The sequence below is a fragment of the Castor canadensis genome, chromosome 5 (genome assembly GCF_047511655.1).
Source record: "Castor canadensis chromosome 5, mCasCan1.hap1v2, whole genome shotgun sequence".
Taxonomy (NCBI): domain Eukaryota; kingdom Metazoa; phylum Chordata; class Mammalia; order Rodentia; family Castoridae; genus Castor; species Castor canadensis.
In genome coordinates, this window is record NC_133390.1 from 34,830,722 (window position 1) to 34,846,224 (window position 15,503).

The 15,503-nt window shown below is 38.3% G+C and overlaps 1 protein-coding gene across 2 annotated transcripts in view; it reads right to left on the reverse strand.

Annotated features, from left to right (window-relative positions):
* The window catches only part of Gbe1 (1,4-alpha-glucan branching enzyme 1), a 278,447-nt gene extending 271,058 nt beyond the window's left edge, over window positions 1-7,389 (reverse strand). The window contains exon 1 of one of the 2 annotated variants that reach the window (XM_074072930.1): window positions 7,055-7,388. In XM_074072930.1, the coding sequence (XP_073929031.1) occupies window positions 7,055-7,179 (125 nt within the window). In that variant the 5' untranslated portion in view covers window positions 7,180-7,388. Of the gene's footprint in view, window positions 1-7,054 lie in introns of both variants that reach the window. The other variant, XM_074072931.1, reaches the window with a different exon arrangement.
* Between the last annotated feature and the right edge of the window lie 8,114 nt (window positions 7,390-15,503).

Sequence of the window (15,503 nt, forward strand, 5' to 3'; positions counted from 1 at the left end):
GTGGCTAATAAGTTATTATTAATAAAAATATATTAGATAATATTGAGTAATATATGACATTGGTAAAACAAATAGTTAATTCTTTCTTTTGAATATTTGGAAAACTTTTAATTTACCTATGCAAGAAGTAATTTTATAGATGTGGATTCTAATTATATTTTCAATTTCAGACCTAGTATATCCTCCTAAAGATTATATCCCAACTGACTATTCAGTCAGTGGATATTCTAAAATACACATAAGTATTCCAAACCTTTGGTTTACTCATCTTATGGCAAAATGACATCTGTTGAAAATAGCTGAAATCATCAATTATTTAAAAAGAGAGTACCAGTATTGACAGAACAGAGAATTTAAATATTTCTTTAATATATCACATATATCATGTTTACACTATGCAGGAATAATTCTTTTATTTTCCAACTTTTAAGCAGATATAAGGTATTTTTTTTCTGCTTGTACATTAGTTTTATTTTCAAAGTTATGCCTGCTAATAGTAAACTCAGTATGACCATCCTGCTACCCATCCAGGGTTCAGAAGGAAGAAAATCCCTGCAGCTGTTTGATGCCCAAGAATATGAGCACTTAGCAGTCAGATGAAAGAAGAGAAAAGACAGAAAGGAAGATCAAGAGCACAGTGATTTTGAATTTCTGCAGGCTAGCATTTACCTCTCTCAATAAAAGGAGCATTGTGCTCATTATATCTCAGGATTCATTTTGCCTTCAGCTTACAGTAAACTAGCAATTGCCTTATCATTTCCACTCCAAATTAAGGATCAAAGTTTAAACATTCTTTTCCTTCTCTATTAGATTATGATTAAAATTACTACCTGTCTCACCTCATTCACACAATCACTTCTACAAGAAAAAGAACAAGCCCCTTAAAGTAAGGACATAGTTAACCAGCAAAACAAGGAGTTGTGAGGATTTTTATTTCAGGATACAGCATTTAAAAAGCTAACAATAATGAAATCTTCCAAAAATAATATTCTAGGAGATATTCATATTAGGATGATTTTTACTAGAATGTAAATATGGAATGAATGTTACATGGTAACATTATCATCAAATTATTTATTGAGCATTTTTACATATATCCAAGTTCTATTCCATTAAGAAACTAAAGTTCACAGTTGATTAATTTACCCTTGCACTCAAGTCCATTTGACAATTATGAGAGCTAAAATTCAAGTCGTGTATGCTTTGATAAATTGTAACACAACCATTTGGCAATATTTTTACATTTTACATATGATGAACCTAAATGTAGAGTCTAAATGATTCTAATCACTTAGACATCAAAAAATCAACCAAGTTTTACGTTAGTTGCCATAACACAATGTCAAATAATACACAATGGAATCGTATAATAAATCAAGAGCCTTAAGCTGCATAACAACCTGTGTTTAATGTTGAGTTTTACCTTTGTCAAGATACCCATTTCCTGTTGCCCTAAACACAAAACTAAATGAGGCCCCTCTTATTAAAAACAAAAGAACCCTAAATTCAAGACAATGGTAAGCATACACTGATGAGCAGACATCATCACAAGATCAGAATCTATTCTTTAGTTTAAAAAAAAAAAAATAAGCTGACTTTAGAACTAATAGCAATTCTCTTGGAAGAATAAACCTTTCATGTTTTCCTTTAATACCTGTAAAGGTAAAATCGAAAATTAATGCATGCTTTCAAATCACAGCAGCATGATATACTAACAAGTCTAAAACTATAGCACATTTCATAGGTCGTGTATTATCATCCCACTGACTGACTTGGGCCCAGTGAGAGCTGAAAGAAATACTGTAGGAAGTTACCACATAAAGAATCACTTCTCACAAGGTGGTACAGCAGGCAGCAAAGCCCAAACCAAACCAAAATGTTCCATCAAGTCATTGTAAAGCACTTTGAAAATGAAGAGAGGTCACAGTCCCTTGACCACTGCTGTAGGGAATCCAGAAGGGACTCTGGAATTAGTACAGATCTCAGCTACAGAGGGTAAATGAATCTACCAGAACCGAAGAGCAGGTCAGGTACATTTCATAATCTTCAGATTCTTCCCTACCTTCTAAAATCACCGACATTTGACTTCTTCCAGAGCCCACAATCTGGCCAGCTGCTGAGAAAAAACATACACCACTCAGCTACCTCTTAAAACTTTTATGCTGTGAGAATCAATTGTTAGTATGGTTGCTGACATACCAAATCCAAACTACTTTCCAATTCTGATTAGACCCTAAGGTAAAAAATTGTTTTTGTTCCTGACTGGGTAAAGATATTTGCTGAATTATGACACTTAGGACACTTAAGCCTATAAAACCTCTCCCCATCTTAAACCCTCAGTATGGGGAAAAGTCAGGGAAGGAACACAGTGTATCTCTAAGCTGTGTCCTGAAATATGTAAAGAAGCTTATCATGAGCTAGAAGCGAAGAATGCAGGAAGCAGAAGTCACAGCATGCACAAAAGCATAGCTAGACCCAGAGTTGGACCAAAATATGTAGCAGCCAAAGAAAGATAATATGTTGGTATAACTGGAAGCCAATATTTCTTTTGCATTTGTTAAAAATTTTATGGGATTATTTTTCATTAATAAAAACCAAAAACAGGAAAAGATTCACTTACTTCATTCATACTAAGCTAGCACAGTTATTCTTCTGATAAAGAAAATTTCTCTAATTCTTGATCTGTCTTGCCTTTTATTCACTGATTTTTCTAGACCCCTGACTTCTTGTGTGTGTATACAAAGTAAGAAATGAAAATATTCAGCATTAAGAGAATAAAGGATTACATGAGGAAAATTGGTATCACATTTCAGATTTATTTTACTGTACTTTATGGAATAACCGCAGACATTCCAGCTACCTCTCCTCTTAAATCCTCTGGTTAGATGGTATAGACTGAGAGGGAGGGTGTAGGTCCCTAAGGATTATGTACTGCATCTTAGGAGAAATGACTATTGAAGGGTTTAAGCAGAAGAGTATCATGATCAGATTTGCCTTTTTCAAAGTTCATTTTGTTTACTCTGGTTTAGAATGAAGACAGGTGGAACAAGTAGGGTATTAAAGATTAGAAAAGGGTGTAATAACTATGAGACTGTTTTTATAAACCAAGCTAGATATGCTAGCAACTTGAAATAAGGTAAAAGTAGGAATGCAGAGTGGAACACACTTGAAAGAGAAGCTACAACTGCCTAGATTCACAGATGAAGGAAAGAAAAGGAGGGATTAAGAGTATGTCTTAAGTTTCACTGTCAGGCAGTTGGAAATGAGATAAGAGTATAAAGGGATAAACAAGTTTGGAATGAAAGACCATAAGGTCAGTTCTACACATGTTGAGCTTTGAACTTACAGGATACTGAAATGAAGATATTTCGAGCTATGTCTGAGAACAGTAGAAAGAGGTGAGGTGAAAAGATGCAGGTAGTCTGAGGAGATGGAATCCATAGGACGGATAATATTTAAGAAAAGTGTATTAAGCAGAAATTAATAAGTATATTAAGCATTAAAAAAAGGAAAACCCTATGGTAGAGCCTTGAGACTCTCTTACACTAAATTTTCTAGAAGAAAAATTTTCTGAAAGAGGTTAAGAAGAAACCCCTAAAGTAATTGGAAAAAAAAAAGATCATATGACTTTAGGGCCAAAGAAGTAGTTCACAATGTACAGGGCTAAAGAGAAGGAGCAGTATCCATTAAATTATCAAGAAGTTGTTTGTGAACTTGTTGAGAACAGCGTTAGCAAAGAAGATTAATCATAACTACAGCACTAACTAGCCATGTGAACTCATGCAAGCACTTGATCAAATCTCTTTTTTTTCATGTCTAACACAGAAAAAAATGACTATTCTGACTACTTTATGGTTTTGTTATGAGGATTAAAATCATAATATAGGGGTTGGGGATTTAGCTCAGTGGAAAAGCGCTTGCCTGGCAAGTGCAAGGCCCTGAGTTCGGTCCCCAGCACCGAAAAAAAAAAAAAGGAAAAAATAGAAAAAAAAAAAGCAAAACAAAAATCATAATATATATGAAAGTACCATATAAACTTAAAACAGAAGGACAGACTACTGATATTTCAATTGTTGTTCTGAGCAGTGTTTGCAAGTGTCAGTAATCTGTTCCACTCACAAGGCAAACTGACCTGCACTGCCAATACAATCTCATCAGCAGAATGGGCTCAGTGCTAGGAAAAAACTGAGGGAAAATGCATAGCTCAACATGTTCTCTATTCCTTACCACTATCATTGTAGAAGTATGCTTCAAAAAAAAAAAAATCCTTCCTAAGCCTAGATCCTTGAGTGACTGCTAAGAGGAAAACCCTCTGGCTAACTCCTCAGAATGGCATTTAATATGTTGATTTAAAGCACTAATAACCAACTGTAGTGTAAACAACAGATTTTTAAATGGGAGGATGTAGTTAGTAGTGCACACCTGTTATCCCAGGTAGGAACACAGCCTGAGCTGGCATAGACAAAATCATTAGACCCTATCTGAAAAATAAAATAAAGGCAAAAAGGACTGGAGACATGGCTCGAGAGGTAGAGCATTTGCCTAGCAAGTGCCAAAGCCCTGAGTTCAATCCCCAGTACTGCCAAATAAAAGACTAACAACTAGAAAATAGCACCCTTGACAGCAATCAATGAGTCGGCCTGGAGCTGGTCACAAACTAATGTATTAATTTTTATTTTCTAGCACAGAGTAACTAACTCACTACCCCTCCACACTTGCTGCAAATTCTTTGGAAGGTGAAAACAACAAACAAAACATAATTTCAAAAAAACATTGGTTGGACAAGGATGAGCCCACCCATCAATAAGAAGAAACTGCTTCCCTATGATCATTCTTGTATATTGTTATTTGTACCTCAAATGTTCTTTACTCCTTAGTAAACATACTTTGCACTAAACAGATGACTGCTTGTATATTTGTGTTAGGCCAGGACACACTGCCCAAGTGGGCTACTAAAAAAAAAACAGAAAATAGAACAAATGTCTTAGTCTATTTGTAGTGCTACAACAAAATACATCACACTGAACAATTTATAAAGAACAAAAATTTAATTTCTGTCAGTTCTGGAGGCTGGGAAGTCCAAGAACAGTTCAGTTTATCTGGTGGTTTCTGCTTCCAAGATGGCACCTTGTTGCTGAATTTTCCAGAGAGAAGCAATGCTATGTCCTCACCAGGCAGAAGAACAAAAGGGCCAAAAGCTGTATGGAATTTTTTATAAAACCCTTAACCCTTTCAAAAGGGAGAAACCGTCATAACCTAATCACATCTTAAGGGACTCTTCTCTTTATACATCACATTGATAATACCTGGGTTTTGGAAGGAGCACATTCAAACCACAGTAATAAGTAACCAGGACTTAGAAGAAGGAAATTTTTATTCTACAGTTTTTAACAATAAAAGCTTCCACTGCCAATTGCCAAATTACTATTTGATCTGCCTAAATGAAACATACTGGAAAATGGCGATTACTCAGAACCAAGGATAAAAGTAGAATCCAGGTGACGGAGAAGCATGTAAGGACCCATTGGACCAGACTTTTCACCAACAACGCTGACTTGCCCCATTCTTTATTCTGGCCTTTGTCCACCTCATTAGTTTTGACAAACCATGAAAGACGGCATAATTGCTTCAATCCCAATAGAGTTGAAAAGTGAAATACATAGAAGAAACACTGAACAAAGGATGTTTGTAGCTCATGACCATACAAAACAGGAGGAAAAAGAAGACAATTTCCACAACTCTTCTTTTACGTCATTTTACAAAGCATACAAGTAAATTAAAGATACTGTTAAAAGCACATTAAAAAAAAATCTGGCCATCACCTTTAATCATTTTTTGCTCTAAGATATTTTACCTATTTTTAAATCAAACCAATCTGTAACTCTGGATATTATATGCTCATTCTCTGTGAAAACATGCACTGCATATTCTAAAAGCATTGCACAAGACTGCTTCCCAATGGTTAATAGAAGGTCATAATTACCTGATTTAAGTGAGCAACAGCCCAAAACCTGGCTACTCTGAGGAAGGGTCATTACTTAGGATGCGTGAACTTAGAATGAGAGGTACACCATTTTTACAATCTCTAGTGTTTTCCTTCGCAGAACGCTCACATGAATACCAGTAGTAACATGACAATGCTAGGGCCTGAAGTTGTTTTGGGGGTTTTCAAGCTGCAAATCAACCCGTTTTGATAACTGCTGATGGTGCTCCATGTTACTAACTAGCTAGATGTGTTCTGTGGCTTGAGAAGTTATTTGTGCATCATCTGTTGCCAGGGCAGTTTTCATTTTGCAGTGGCTCTACTTAACGACCAGAAACTACTACATCACAATGGGCCCACCTCACCAATGAACATAAAACTACCATAACTGGCGTAATAGCTATTTTAATTTTTAAAACTATGCCTCTTCAGTGGAGCTGATTCAGAAGTACTGAATTCTACTAATTCGAGGAAACCATGCTGGGAAGGAAACAAGGTAAAACTAAAGCACGCTGAATTGTCCTCTGCAAGTTTGACTCTCCTTACCTGTCCCACTGTAACTCTCATCCATGTCGGTGGGGGTAAATGTAATCTTCTGAGAGGTGGAACAGTAACAGAACCAAAGCTAAGGTACAGTGTCTGCCTGAAATAACTGCTTTAGAGACAAAAAGCACCACATTTGCTCTGAAGTGAGCCGCAACGTGCGAAGCGCACCACTAACTCTCAGGACAGCCGGCGCGCAGCACTCAGAGCGCGCGGTGCTGCTGCGCGGGTCGGGGCCGCGCGGGGACGCGATGGGGGAGGCGGGGTTTGGGGCGGATCAGGAAAACAGTTCAGTTGCGCCAGCGCCACAGCACCCCCTCCGCGGGCTAGCACCGCCCACCCACAACTTCCGACGCGCCAAAACAGGGTCACCCGAGCCGAGGCCACGCCCACCGACGCTCGGCCCACCTGCCCGCGGGCACGCGCGAACACCGGCGCGCGCGCAGGAGCGGGGTGGGCGCAGAGGGACAGCGGGCGGGCGGCTGTTGAGCCGGGCCGGCTCAGGGGAGCGGAGGGCCTGGGCCGTACCTGCGCTGGAAGTCCTTGGCGTAGGGCTTCAGGTGCGGATCGACCTCCAGGAGTCGAGCCAGTTCGGGCACGTCCGCTAAGGCGGCAGCCAGCTCTGCTTCAGAACCCTGGGCCGAAGCCGCCATCTTCCGCCGCAGCCTGAGTAGCCAAGGCCGGAGAGGGTCGAGTGGGGGCGCGGCGGAGCTCGAGGCGGGAAGGCGGAGATGGAGGCGAGCCTAGGCGGGACGCGCGGCCCAGGCCCTTTATAGCGGTCCGGACGGCCTCCTGCGCCTCCTCCTCCCACCCCCGCGGGCGGGGGCAGCGGGGCAGCGCGGTGCCGGGACGCACGTCCCGAGCAATGGGCGGCGCCGCCTCTCCGCCTACTCCCGCGGCGGCAGCCGGAGTTCGCGCGGGCCTGGCCGTCTCCCCGGCCGCGCCCAGCCGTGCCCGGCCCGCCCCTGCGCCTCCCTCCTTGAGCAGCCCCGCTGGCGCTGTCCCATCGTTTTGATAGAGAAGGTGGCTTTCTTGCAACTGGCCTTCCTTCTCCGTTCTCCGAGGGTTTTCTGTTGGGGCACTATTTTTTACAAATCAAGTGAACTTACAGGAGAAGTGTCAAGTGTAGATAAAACTGTTAGTGTCACGACCCATGGCTGGCCTAACTTTGTTATCTTTGTCTCATGAATTTAACCAAAAGACAGTATTTTGTAATCCCCTGATAACTCTGGTGTTCTGGTTCTATTATCTGAAACCATGACAAGAACTTTTGCCATTCATAAATAGGAATAGTTGTACAAGCTTTTCAACAAACTCTTTGATGAGACATGATGTACTCTACCACCAACAGTGATAAAGCAAAAAACCTCTTCCTCTTGCCTAAGTTCCCGGCTGAAACTGTTCTTCCCTTCTGACTGATTAACTTTTAGTTGACTTGTTATTTTTTCCAATACAGAACTGGGCAACCAGGAAAAATGGACCCACCAACTCAGGTTGTGCATGAAAACGGGACATGCTGAAGATAACTTTCTCAGTTGAAATACGGAAACAATCACAGGATCTATGAAGGAGGAACAGTATCGCTCAGCCTTCGGCCTTAGAGCTTTAAAAACTTCAAAACTAGTTTTTGTGGAAAGCCCAAAAAGACTTGAAAAATACGCAGAGTAATGTGAATGGGTGGAGGACTTGAATAACCTCCAAAATAAGACGTCTTATTTTCCATAAAAATAACATGTGAACATTTGTGAAGTATAAAGCACGAAGGAAATCAAACACTTGAAGCAGAATACTCAATCCACCCACAAATAATGTATCTTCATTCCTGAGATTTTTTTTCAGAAGTCAAGACCCATATCACTTAACAATGAATTTCCATTTAGGTGACTAAGAGACTAAATCAACTATTTGCGAAGCACAGGTTAAAATCAGTCATCTTACCTCTCTCCCACTCTTAATCAGGCCATAGTCATCCCACTCTGTACTAGTATTTCCCAAACTTGAAAGTGCATAAGAATCACCTGGGTATCTTGTTAAACGTTCACACTCTTAGTTTTGGGATGGTGCTTCAGATTGCATTTTTAACAAGCTCAGATGATGCTGTTAATGCACAATTTTGAATTGGTTGTACACAGTGAAAACTGTCATTTAGCCACTTAGATGGCATTCAATTTCACTTTGAGTAAAATATAACCCTACCATTCCCTAATAACCCTTGTATAATCTGGACTCTTTCCAGCCACTTTTCTCTTTTTCCAGTTTCCCTATGCTTAGTCACACTGACTTTACTGGAACTCGCTGAACTCTGTAGCCACTTTGGGAATGTCTCCCAAAAGTCCATTTACTTGCTATTATGTCCATTGGGAATTCTTTTCCCTGAGCTATATGTGGCTAGTTCCTTCCCATCTTTCATTAAGGACTCATTACAAATATTACCTTAGCTCAGAATCCCTTCACTGTGCTCTGCTCATTCTCTTCTGTGCAATAATTAACAAAAAAAGGTTTTTTTTTTAATTACTAATCTTCCCCTTTAGAAGGCAAGTTCCACAATAGCAGAAACCTACTATATTGAGTTCACCACTGAATAAATTAAAAAGTTCCATATGCCAGCCACTTGCCTAGGTATGCAGATAAATGATGAAGTCCCAGTAGATAAAGCTCACATTCTGGTCTGGGATGAAGCACCAGAATTAATGTTGAGAAAATAAGTTTATTTTGGTTCTGATACTCAAGAAGGCACTGAAAACTGACATTTAAGCTGAAATGTAACAACAAAAAGGAATGATCCATAAGAGGAAGAGCATTTCAGTTGAGAAAGAAAGATCTGGAGCCAAAATTAGAAAAAACTAGTGGAAGTGAGGAGTAAGATCTAGATACCTGTTTAATCAAATAGGTCCTGTAGTTTATTGGGAACTTTTGACCAGAAAACTGATATGATCTGATTTATATTTTTAAAATATCTTCTCTCTGGCAAAGGTATTATAGAGATACAAGAATGGAAGTATATGACAATGCCTAGATAAAAAGAGATGATGGCTTGGAATAGAGTCGTGGGGGAACAATAAAATGAAGATTCAAAATTTATGATGTAATGAATTTGTAAACTACTATGAAATCATGTGTTAGCTTCTTAGGATTGCAATAATAAAGTACCACAAATTTGTTGTCTTAGATCAATAGATATGTATCATCTTACCTTATTTCTGGAGGTTAGAAATCCCGTGAGGTGTCAGCAGATTTGGATCCTTCTGGGTGGTCTAAAGGAAAACTTCCATGCTTCTCTTTTAGCTTCTAATATGGCCCACAATCTCCATCACGTAGAAGCATCATTCCAGTCTCTGTCTTCACTTTCCTCTGGCATTCTCCGGTGTTTCCATCTTTTCACATAATGTTTGTTATAGTTTGGATCTGGAATGTCTCCCAAAAATCCATCTGTTAAAGGCTTAGTCCCTCGTATAGCACTATAGGGAGACTGGAAAAGTTAAAAAATGGGGCAAATTTGAACATCTTTGGATCATTGGAGGTGTGCCATTGAAGGAGATAGTTAGCCCCAAACCCTTCAGCTTCTTTTCCTTACTCATTGGCCATGAGGCGAGTGATTCTTCTCTACCACATGGTCCTCTGTGAAATGTTGTCTCACCACTGATCAAGAACAGAAATGTCTGAAACTGTGAACCAAAATAAACCTTTCCTTTTTATCAGTATATTATCTTGGGCATGACCTCATCTTAATTAATTATGTGTATATTGACCCTATTTCCAAATAAGGTTGTATGCTGAGGTATTGAGTATTGTCAATTTGAAGAGGAAGACAGTTCAATGCACAATAGTATTAGAATGATGAGAACAGAAAATCATTTGAGAAACAATTCATAAGTGTGGGGTTTTTTTTAATCACTGTGAAAAATACCTGAGAGAATTTAAAAGAGGAAAGATTTATTCTGGCTCACAGTTTCAGATGTTTCAGCTCATAGTCGAATGGATCCATTGCTTTGCACCTGAGTTGAGGAAGAATACCAGGGCAGTGGGAGCACTTGCAGAAGCTGCTCACCTCATGGCAACTGAGAAGCAAAGAGATAGAGAAAGAAAGGCGAGAAGGAGCCAGAGACAAGATAGCCTTGAAAGTCATGACCACAGTAACCTAGTTCCCCAACTAGACTTGACTTCAAAAAGGTTCTATTGCCTCCCCAAAAATTCCATCAAATTTTGTATTTGTTAATGTAATCCATTGATGAAGGCAAAGCCTTCATGATCTAAGCACCTCTCAATGATTGGATCTACAATCTGGGGACCAAGTCATCAACACATAAGCCTTTGGGGAGGATACCTCCTGTCGAAACCATAACAATAAGATTTGACAAGTGAGTGGTTATGGAAATAAAAAGAAGCTAAAGAAGACTGAAGCTTTGAGCCTGGTTGGATTTTGTCTTTAGCAAAAATGAGAAGATCCATGGAAGAGGGAGATTTTAATTCAAGGTCACAGCTCCAAAATACCCAAATGGAGATATTGCATTGAAAAGGTAATTTTGGATGTCTAGTAGATCATTTGGGATTCAAGATAACAATTATGCTATCTTACATAATTTATGTCATTTATGCATGGTTAATAGTTAAAAGTGGCAAATAGTGGAAGCTCAATAAATTATCTGAATCTTCTTTTTGATACATGTGTCTCATACCACTTAGAAATCCTGTTACATCTTTTTATAAAGATTATTGTGTATATCCTAACTATTCAAAAGTTTTTTATCAAATTTGCTTTTCAGTAATTTGCATTATAGAATAAAAATGTTATTGATACATGCTACATGTCAGACGAACCGTGAAAACATGGCAAGTAAAAGAAGATAGTCAAAAGACAACATATCATATGATACCGTTTATATGAAATGCCCAGAATTTATAAATCTGTAGAGACAAAAGATAGAGTATCAGCTTCATAAGTCCAGATAAAAATGGAAAATGACCGCTATTGGCTCTGAGATTTTATTCTTAGGATAATGAAAATTTTCTAAAATAAATTGAGATCATGGTTGTACAGCTCTGTGGATATACTAAAAATTATTGTGTCATATTCTTAATGGATGTGAATTATGGTCTATGAATTAAATCTCAATAAAGCTGTTTTTTAAATACGAAAAAGTTTTTGAAGCATATAATAATACACTTTTTAAACATATATTCTTAGGATGAAAATCATTGGGGGGAAAAAACAAAATCAGGACTGAGAAAAAACTCTAGAGAGACAACTAAAACAAAACTAACTTCTAAGAATAAGGAGTGGTGATAAAGGAGAAGGTGGTGTCTGAAAATACAAGGGAGAAGTTTCAAAAAGAACAGTGTAGCCAGCAACAGTGCTGCTATCTTTAATAATGTCATTGAGGATCTGGGTTCCATGGTTTTCACATATGTGACTGACCTCAGGCTTTCTCTTCTCATGATCATGTAATGGCTGTCATAGCTCAAGGATCACTTCATATGGCTATGGAGAAAGGGAAGAAAATTAGTATCTGTAGCATGTATGTTTGCCAAGAGAAAAATGTTTCCTGTATGTTGACCAAACATCCCTTATATCTCTTTGGCCACAGCCAGGTTACATGCCTATCAGAAAACTAGTAATGAAGACATGGGTCATTGATGAAATAAAAGAGGAAATTAAAACGTTCCTGGAAGTTAATGAAAATGAAAACTGACCTACTAGAATCTATGGGACACAGCAAAAGCAGTCCTAAAAGGAAAGTTTATAGCCATGAGTGCATATATTAAAAGGACAGAAAGATCTCAAGTCACTGACCTAATACTACAGCTCAAACTCCTAGAAAAACAAGAACAAGTAAATCCCAAAACAAGCAGAAGGAAAGAAATAATTAAAATAAGGGCTGACATCTATGAAATAGAAACCAAAAAAACCATAAAAAAATCAATGAAACAAAAAGCTGGTTCTTCAAAAAAATAAATAAGATTGACAGACTCCTGGCAAACCTGACTAAAATGAGGAGAGAAAAAATGCAAATCAGTAAAATCAGAAATGCAAAAGGGGAGATAACAACAAACACCACTGAAATCCAGGAAATCATCAGCAACTACTTTGACAGCCTATACACTTATAACTTTGAAAATATTGAAGAAATGGACAGATTTCTAGAAACTTACAACCACCAAAAACTGAACCAAGAAGATATTAATCACCTGAATAGATCTATAACACAAAATGATATTGAAGCAGCAATCAAGAGTCTCCCAAAAAAGAAAAGTCCAGGACCTGATGGATTCACTGCTGAATTCTGTCAGGCATTTAAAGAAGAACTAATACCAACTCTCCTTAAACTTTTCCATGAAATAGAAATGGAAGGAACACTGCCTAACTCATTCTATGAAGCCAATATTACTCTCATGCCAAAACCAGACAAAGACACCTCCAAAAAGGAGAATTATATGCCAATTTCCTTAATGAATATCAATGCAAAAATCATTAATAAAATAATGGCAAACTGATTCCAACAACACATCAGAAAGATCATACACTATGACCAAGTTGGCTTCATCCAAGGGATGCAGGGATGGTAAACCATATGCAAATCTATAAATGTAATACAGCACATCAATAGAAGCAAAGACAAAAACCACTTGATCATCTCAATAGATACAGAAAAAGCCTTCAACAAGATCCAACACCACTTCATGATAAAAGTTCTAAGAAAACTAGGAATAGAAGGAATGTACCTCAACATTGTAAAGGCTATCTATGACAAACCTACAGCCAACATTATACTTCACAGTGAAAAACTGAAATAATTCCCCCTAACATCAGGAATGAGACAAAGGTGCCCACTATCCCCACTCCTATTCAACATAGTACTGGAATTTCTAGCCAGAACAATTAGGCAAGAAGAAGAAATAAAAGAAATACAAATAGGTAAAGAAACTGTCAAAATATCCTTATTTGTAGATGTTATTCTGTACCTTAAAGACCCAAAAAACTCTACCCAAAAAATCTTAGACACCATAAACAGCTACAGTCAAGTGGCAAGATACAAAATCAACATACAAAAATCATTAGCTTTTCTATACACCAACAACAAACAAACTGAGAAGGAATATATGGAAACAATTCCATTCACAATAGCCTCAAAAAAAAAAAATCAAATACCTCGGAGTAAATTTAACAAAAGATGAGAATGAACTCTACAAGGAGAATTACAAACTCCTGATGAAAGAGACCGAGGAAGACTACAGAAGATGGAAAGATGTCTCCTGCTCATGGGTCGGTAGAATCAGCATAGTAAAAATGGCTATACTACCAAAAGCAATCTACATATTTAATGCAATTCCCATCAAAATCCCAATGACTTTCATCACAGAGATTGAAAAATCTACCCTAAAGTTCATTTGGAAACACAAGAGACGGTGAATAGCCAAGGCAATACTCAGCAAAAAAAGCAATGCTGGAGGTATCACAATACCTGACTTCAAACTATATTACAAAGCAATAGCAATAAAAACATCATGGTACTGGCATAAAAACAGACATGAAGACCAGTGTAACAGAATAGAAGATCCAGATATGAATCCACACAACTATACCCACCTCATTTTTGACAAAGGTGCCAAATACATATGATGGAGAATAGACAGCCTCTTCAACAAATGTTGCTGGGAAAAGTGGTTATCCATCTGCAAAAAACTGAAACTAGATTCATATCTATCTGTGCTAGTATCAACTCAAAATGGATCAAGGACCTAAATATCAGACCAGAAACTCTGAAGTTACTATGGGAAGGAGCAGGAAACACTCTGGAACTAATAGGTATGTGCAAGGACTTCCTCAATAGAACCCCAGCAGCCCAGCAACTAAGAGAAAGGATGGACAAATGGGACTTCATAAAACTAAAAAGCTTCTGCACAACAAAAGAAATGTTCTCTAAACTGAAGAGACCACCCACAGAGTGGGAGAAAATATTAGCTAGCTATACATCAGCCAAGGGACTGGTAAACAGAATATACAGGGAACTTAAGAAAGTAAACTCTCTTAAAATCAATGACCCAATTAAAAATGGGCAACTGAACTTAACAGGACTTTCTCAAAAGAAGAAAATCAAATGGCAAAAAAGCACATGAAAAAATGCTCACCATCTCTATCCATAAAGGAAATGCAAATCAAAACCACATCAAGATTCCACCCCACCCCTGTTAGAATAGCCATCATCAAAAACACCACCAACATGTGTTGGCGAGGACGTGATTAAAAAGAAACCCTAATCCACTACTGGTGGGAATGCAAGCTGGTGCAACCACTCTGGAAAAAAAATTTGGAGACTTCTTAAAAATCTAAACATAGACCTGCCATATGATCCAGCAATCCCACTCCTGGGGATATACCCAAAGGAATGCAACACATGTTACTCCAGAGGTACCTGCACACCCATGTTTATTGCAGTGCTATTCACAATAGCCAAGTTATGGAAACAACCAAGATGCCCCACTACTGACGAAAGGATCAAGAAAATGTGATACTTGTACACAATGGAATTTTACTCAACCATGAAGAAGAATGAAATCTTATCATTTGCAGGTAAATGGATGGAACTAGAGAACATCATTCTAAGCGAGGTCAGCCAAGCTCAGAAGACCAAAGATCATATGTTCTCCATCAAATGCAGACTTTAGATCTAGGGCAAATGCAGCAATGTTGTTGGACTGGGACCACATGACAAGGGGAGAGCACATATGGGTGATATAGAAATAGGTAGAAAACACAAAACATGAAAGTGTTTGATGTCCCCACTCCAGAGGAGCTAGTACAGAAACCTTAAAGTGACAGAGGTTATCATGAGAAGGGGATCAGTAACCAGGGTAAAGATCAGCTAGAGATGAATCAACATGGGTCATAACACACGTACATGAAACAATACTAGGAATATTTCTGGATAACTATCCTCAACTCAACTAGCAAAAACACTTTGTCTTTCTTATTAAGCTT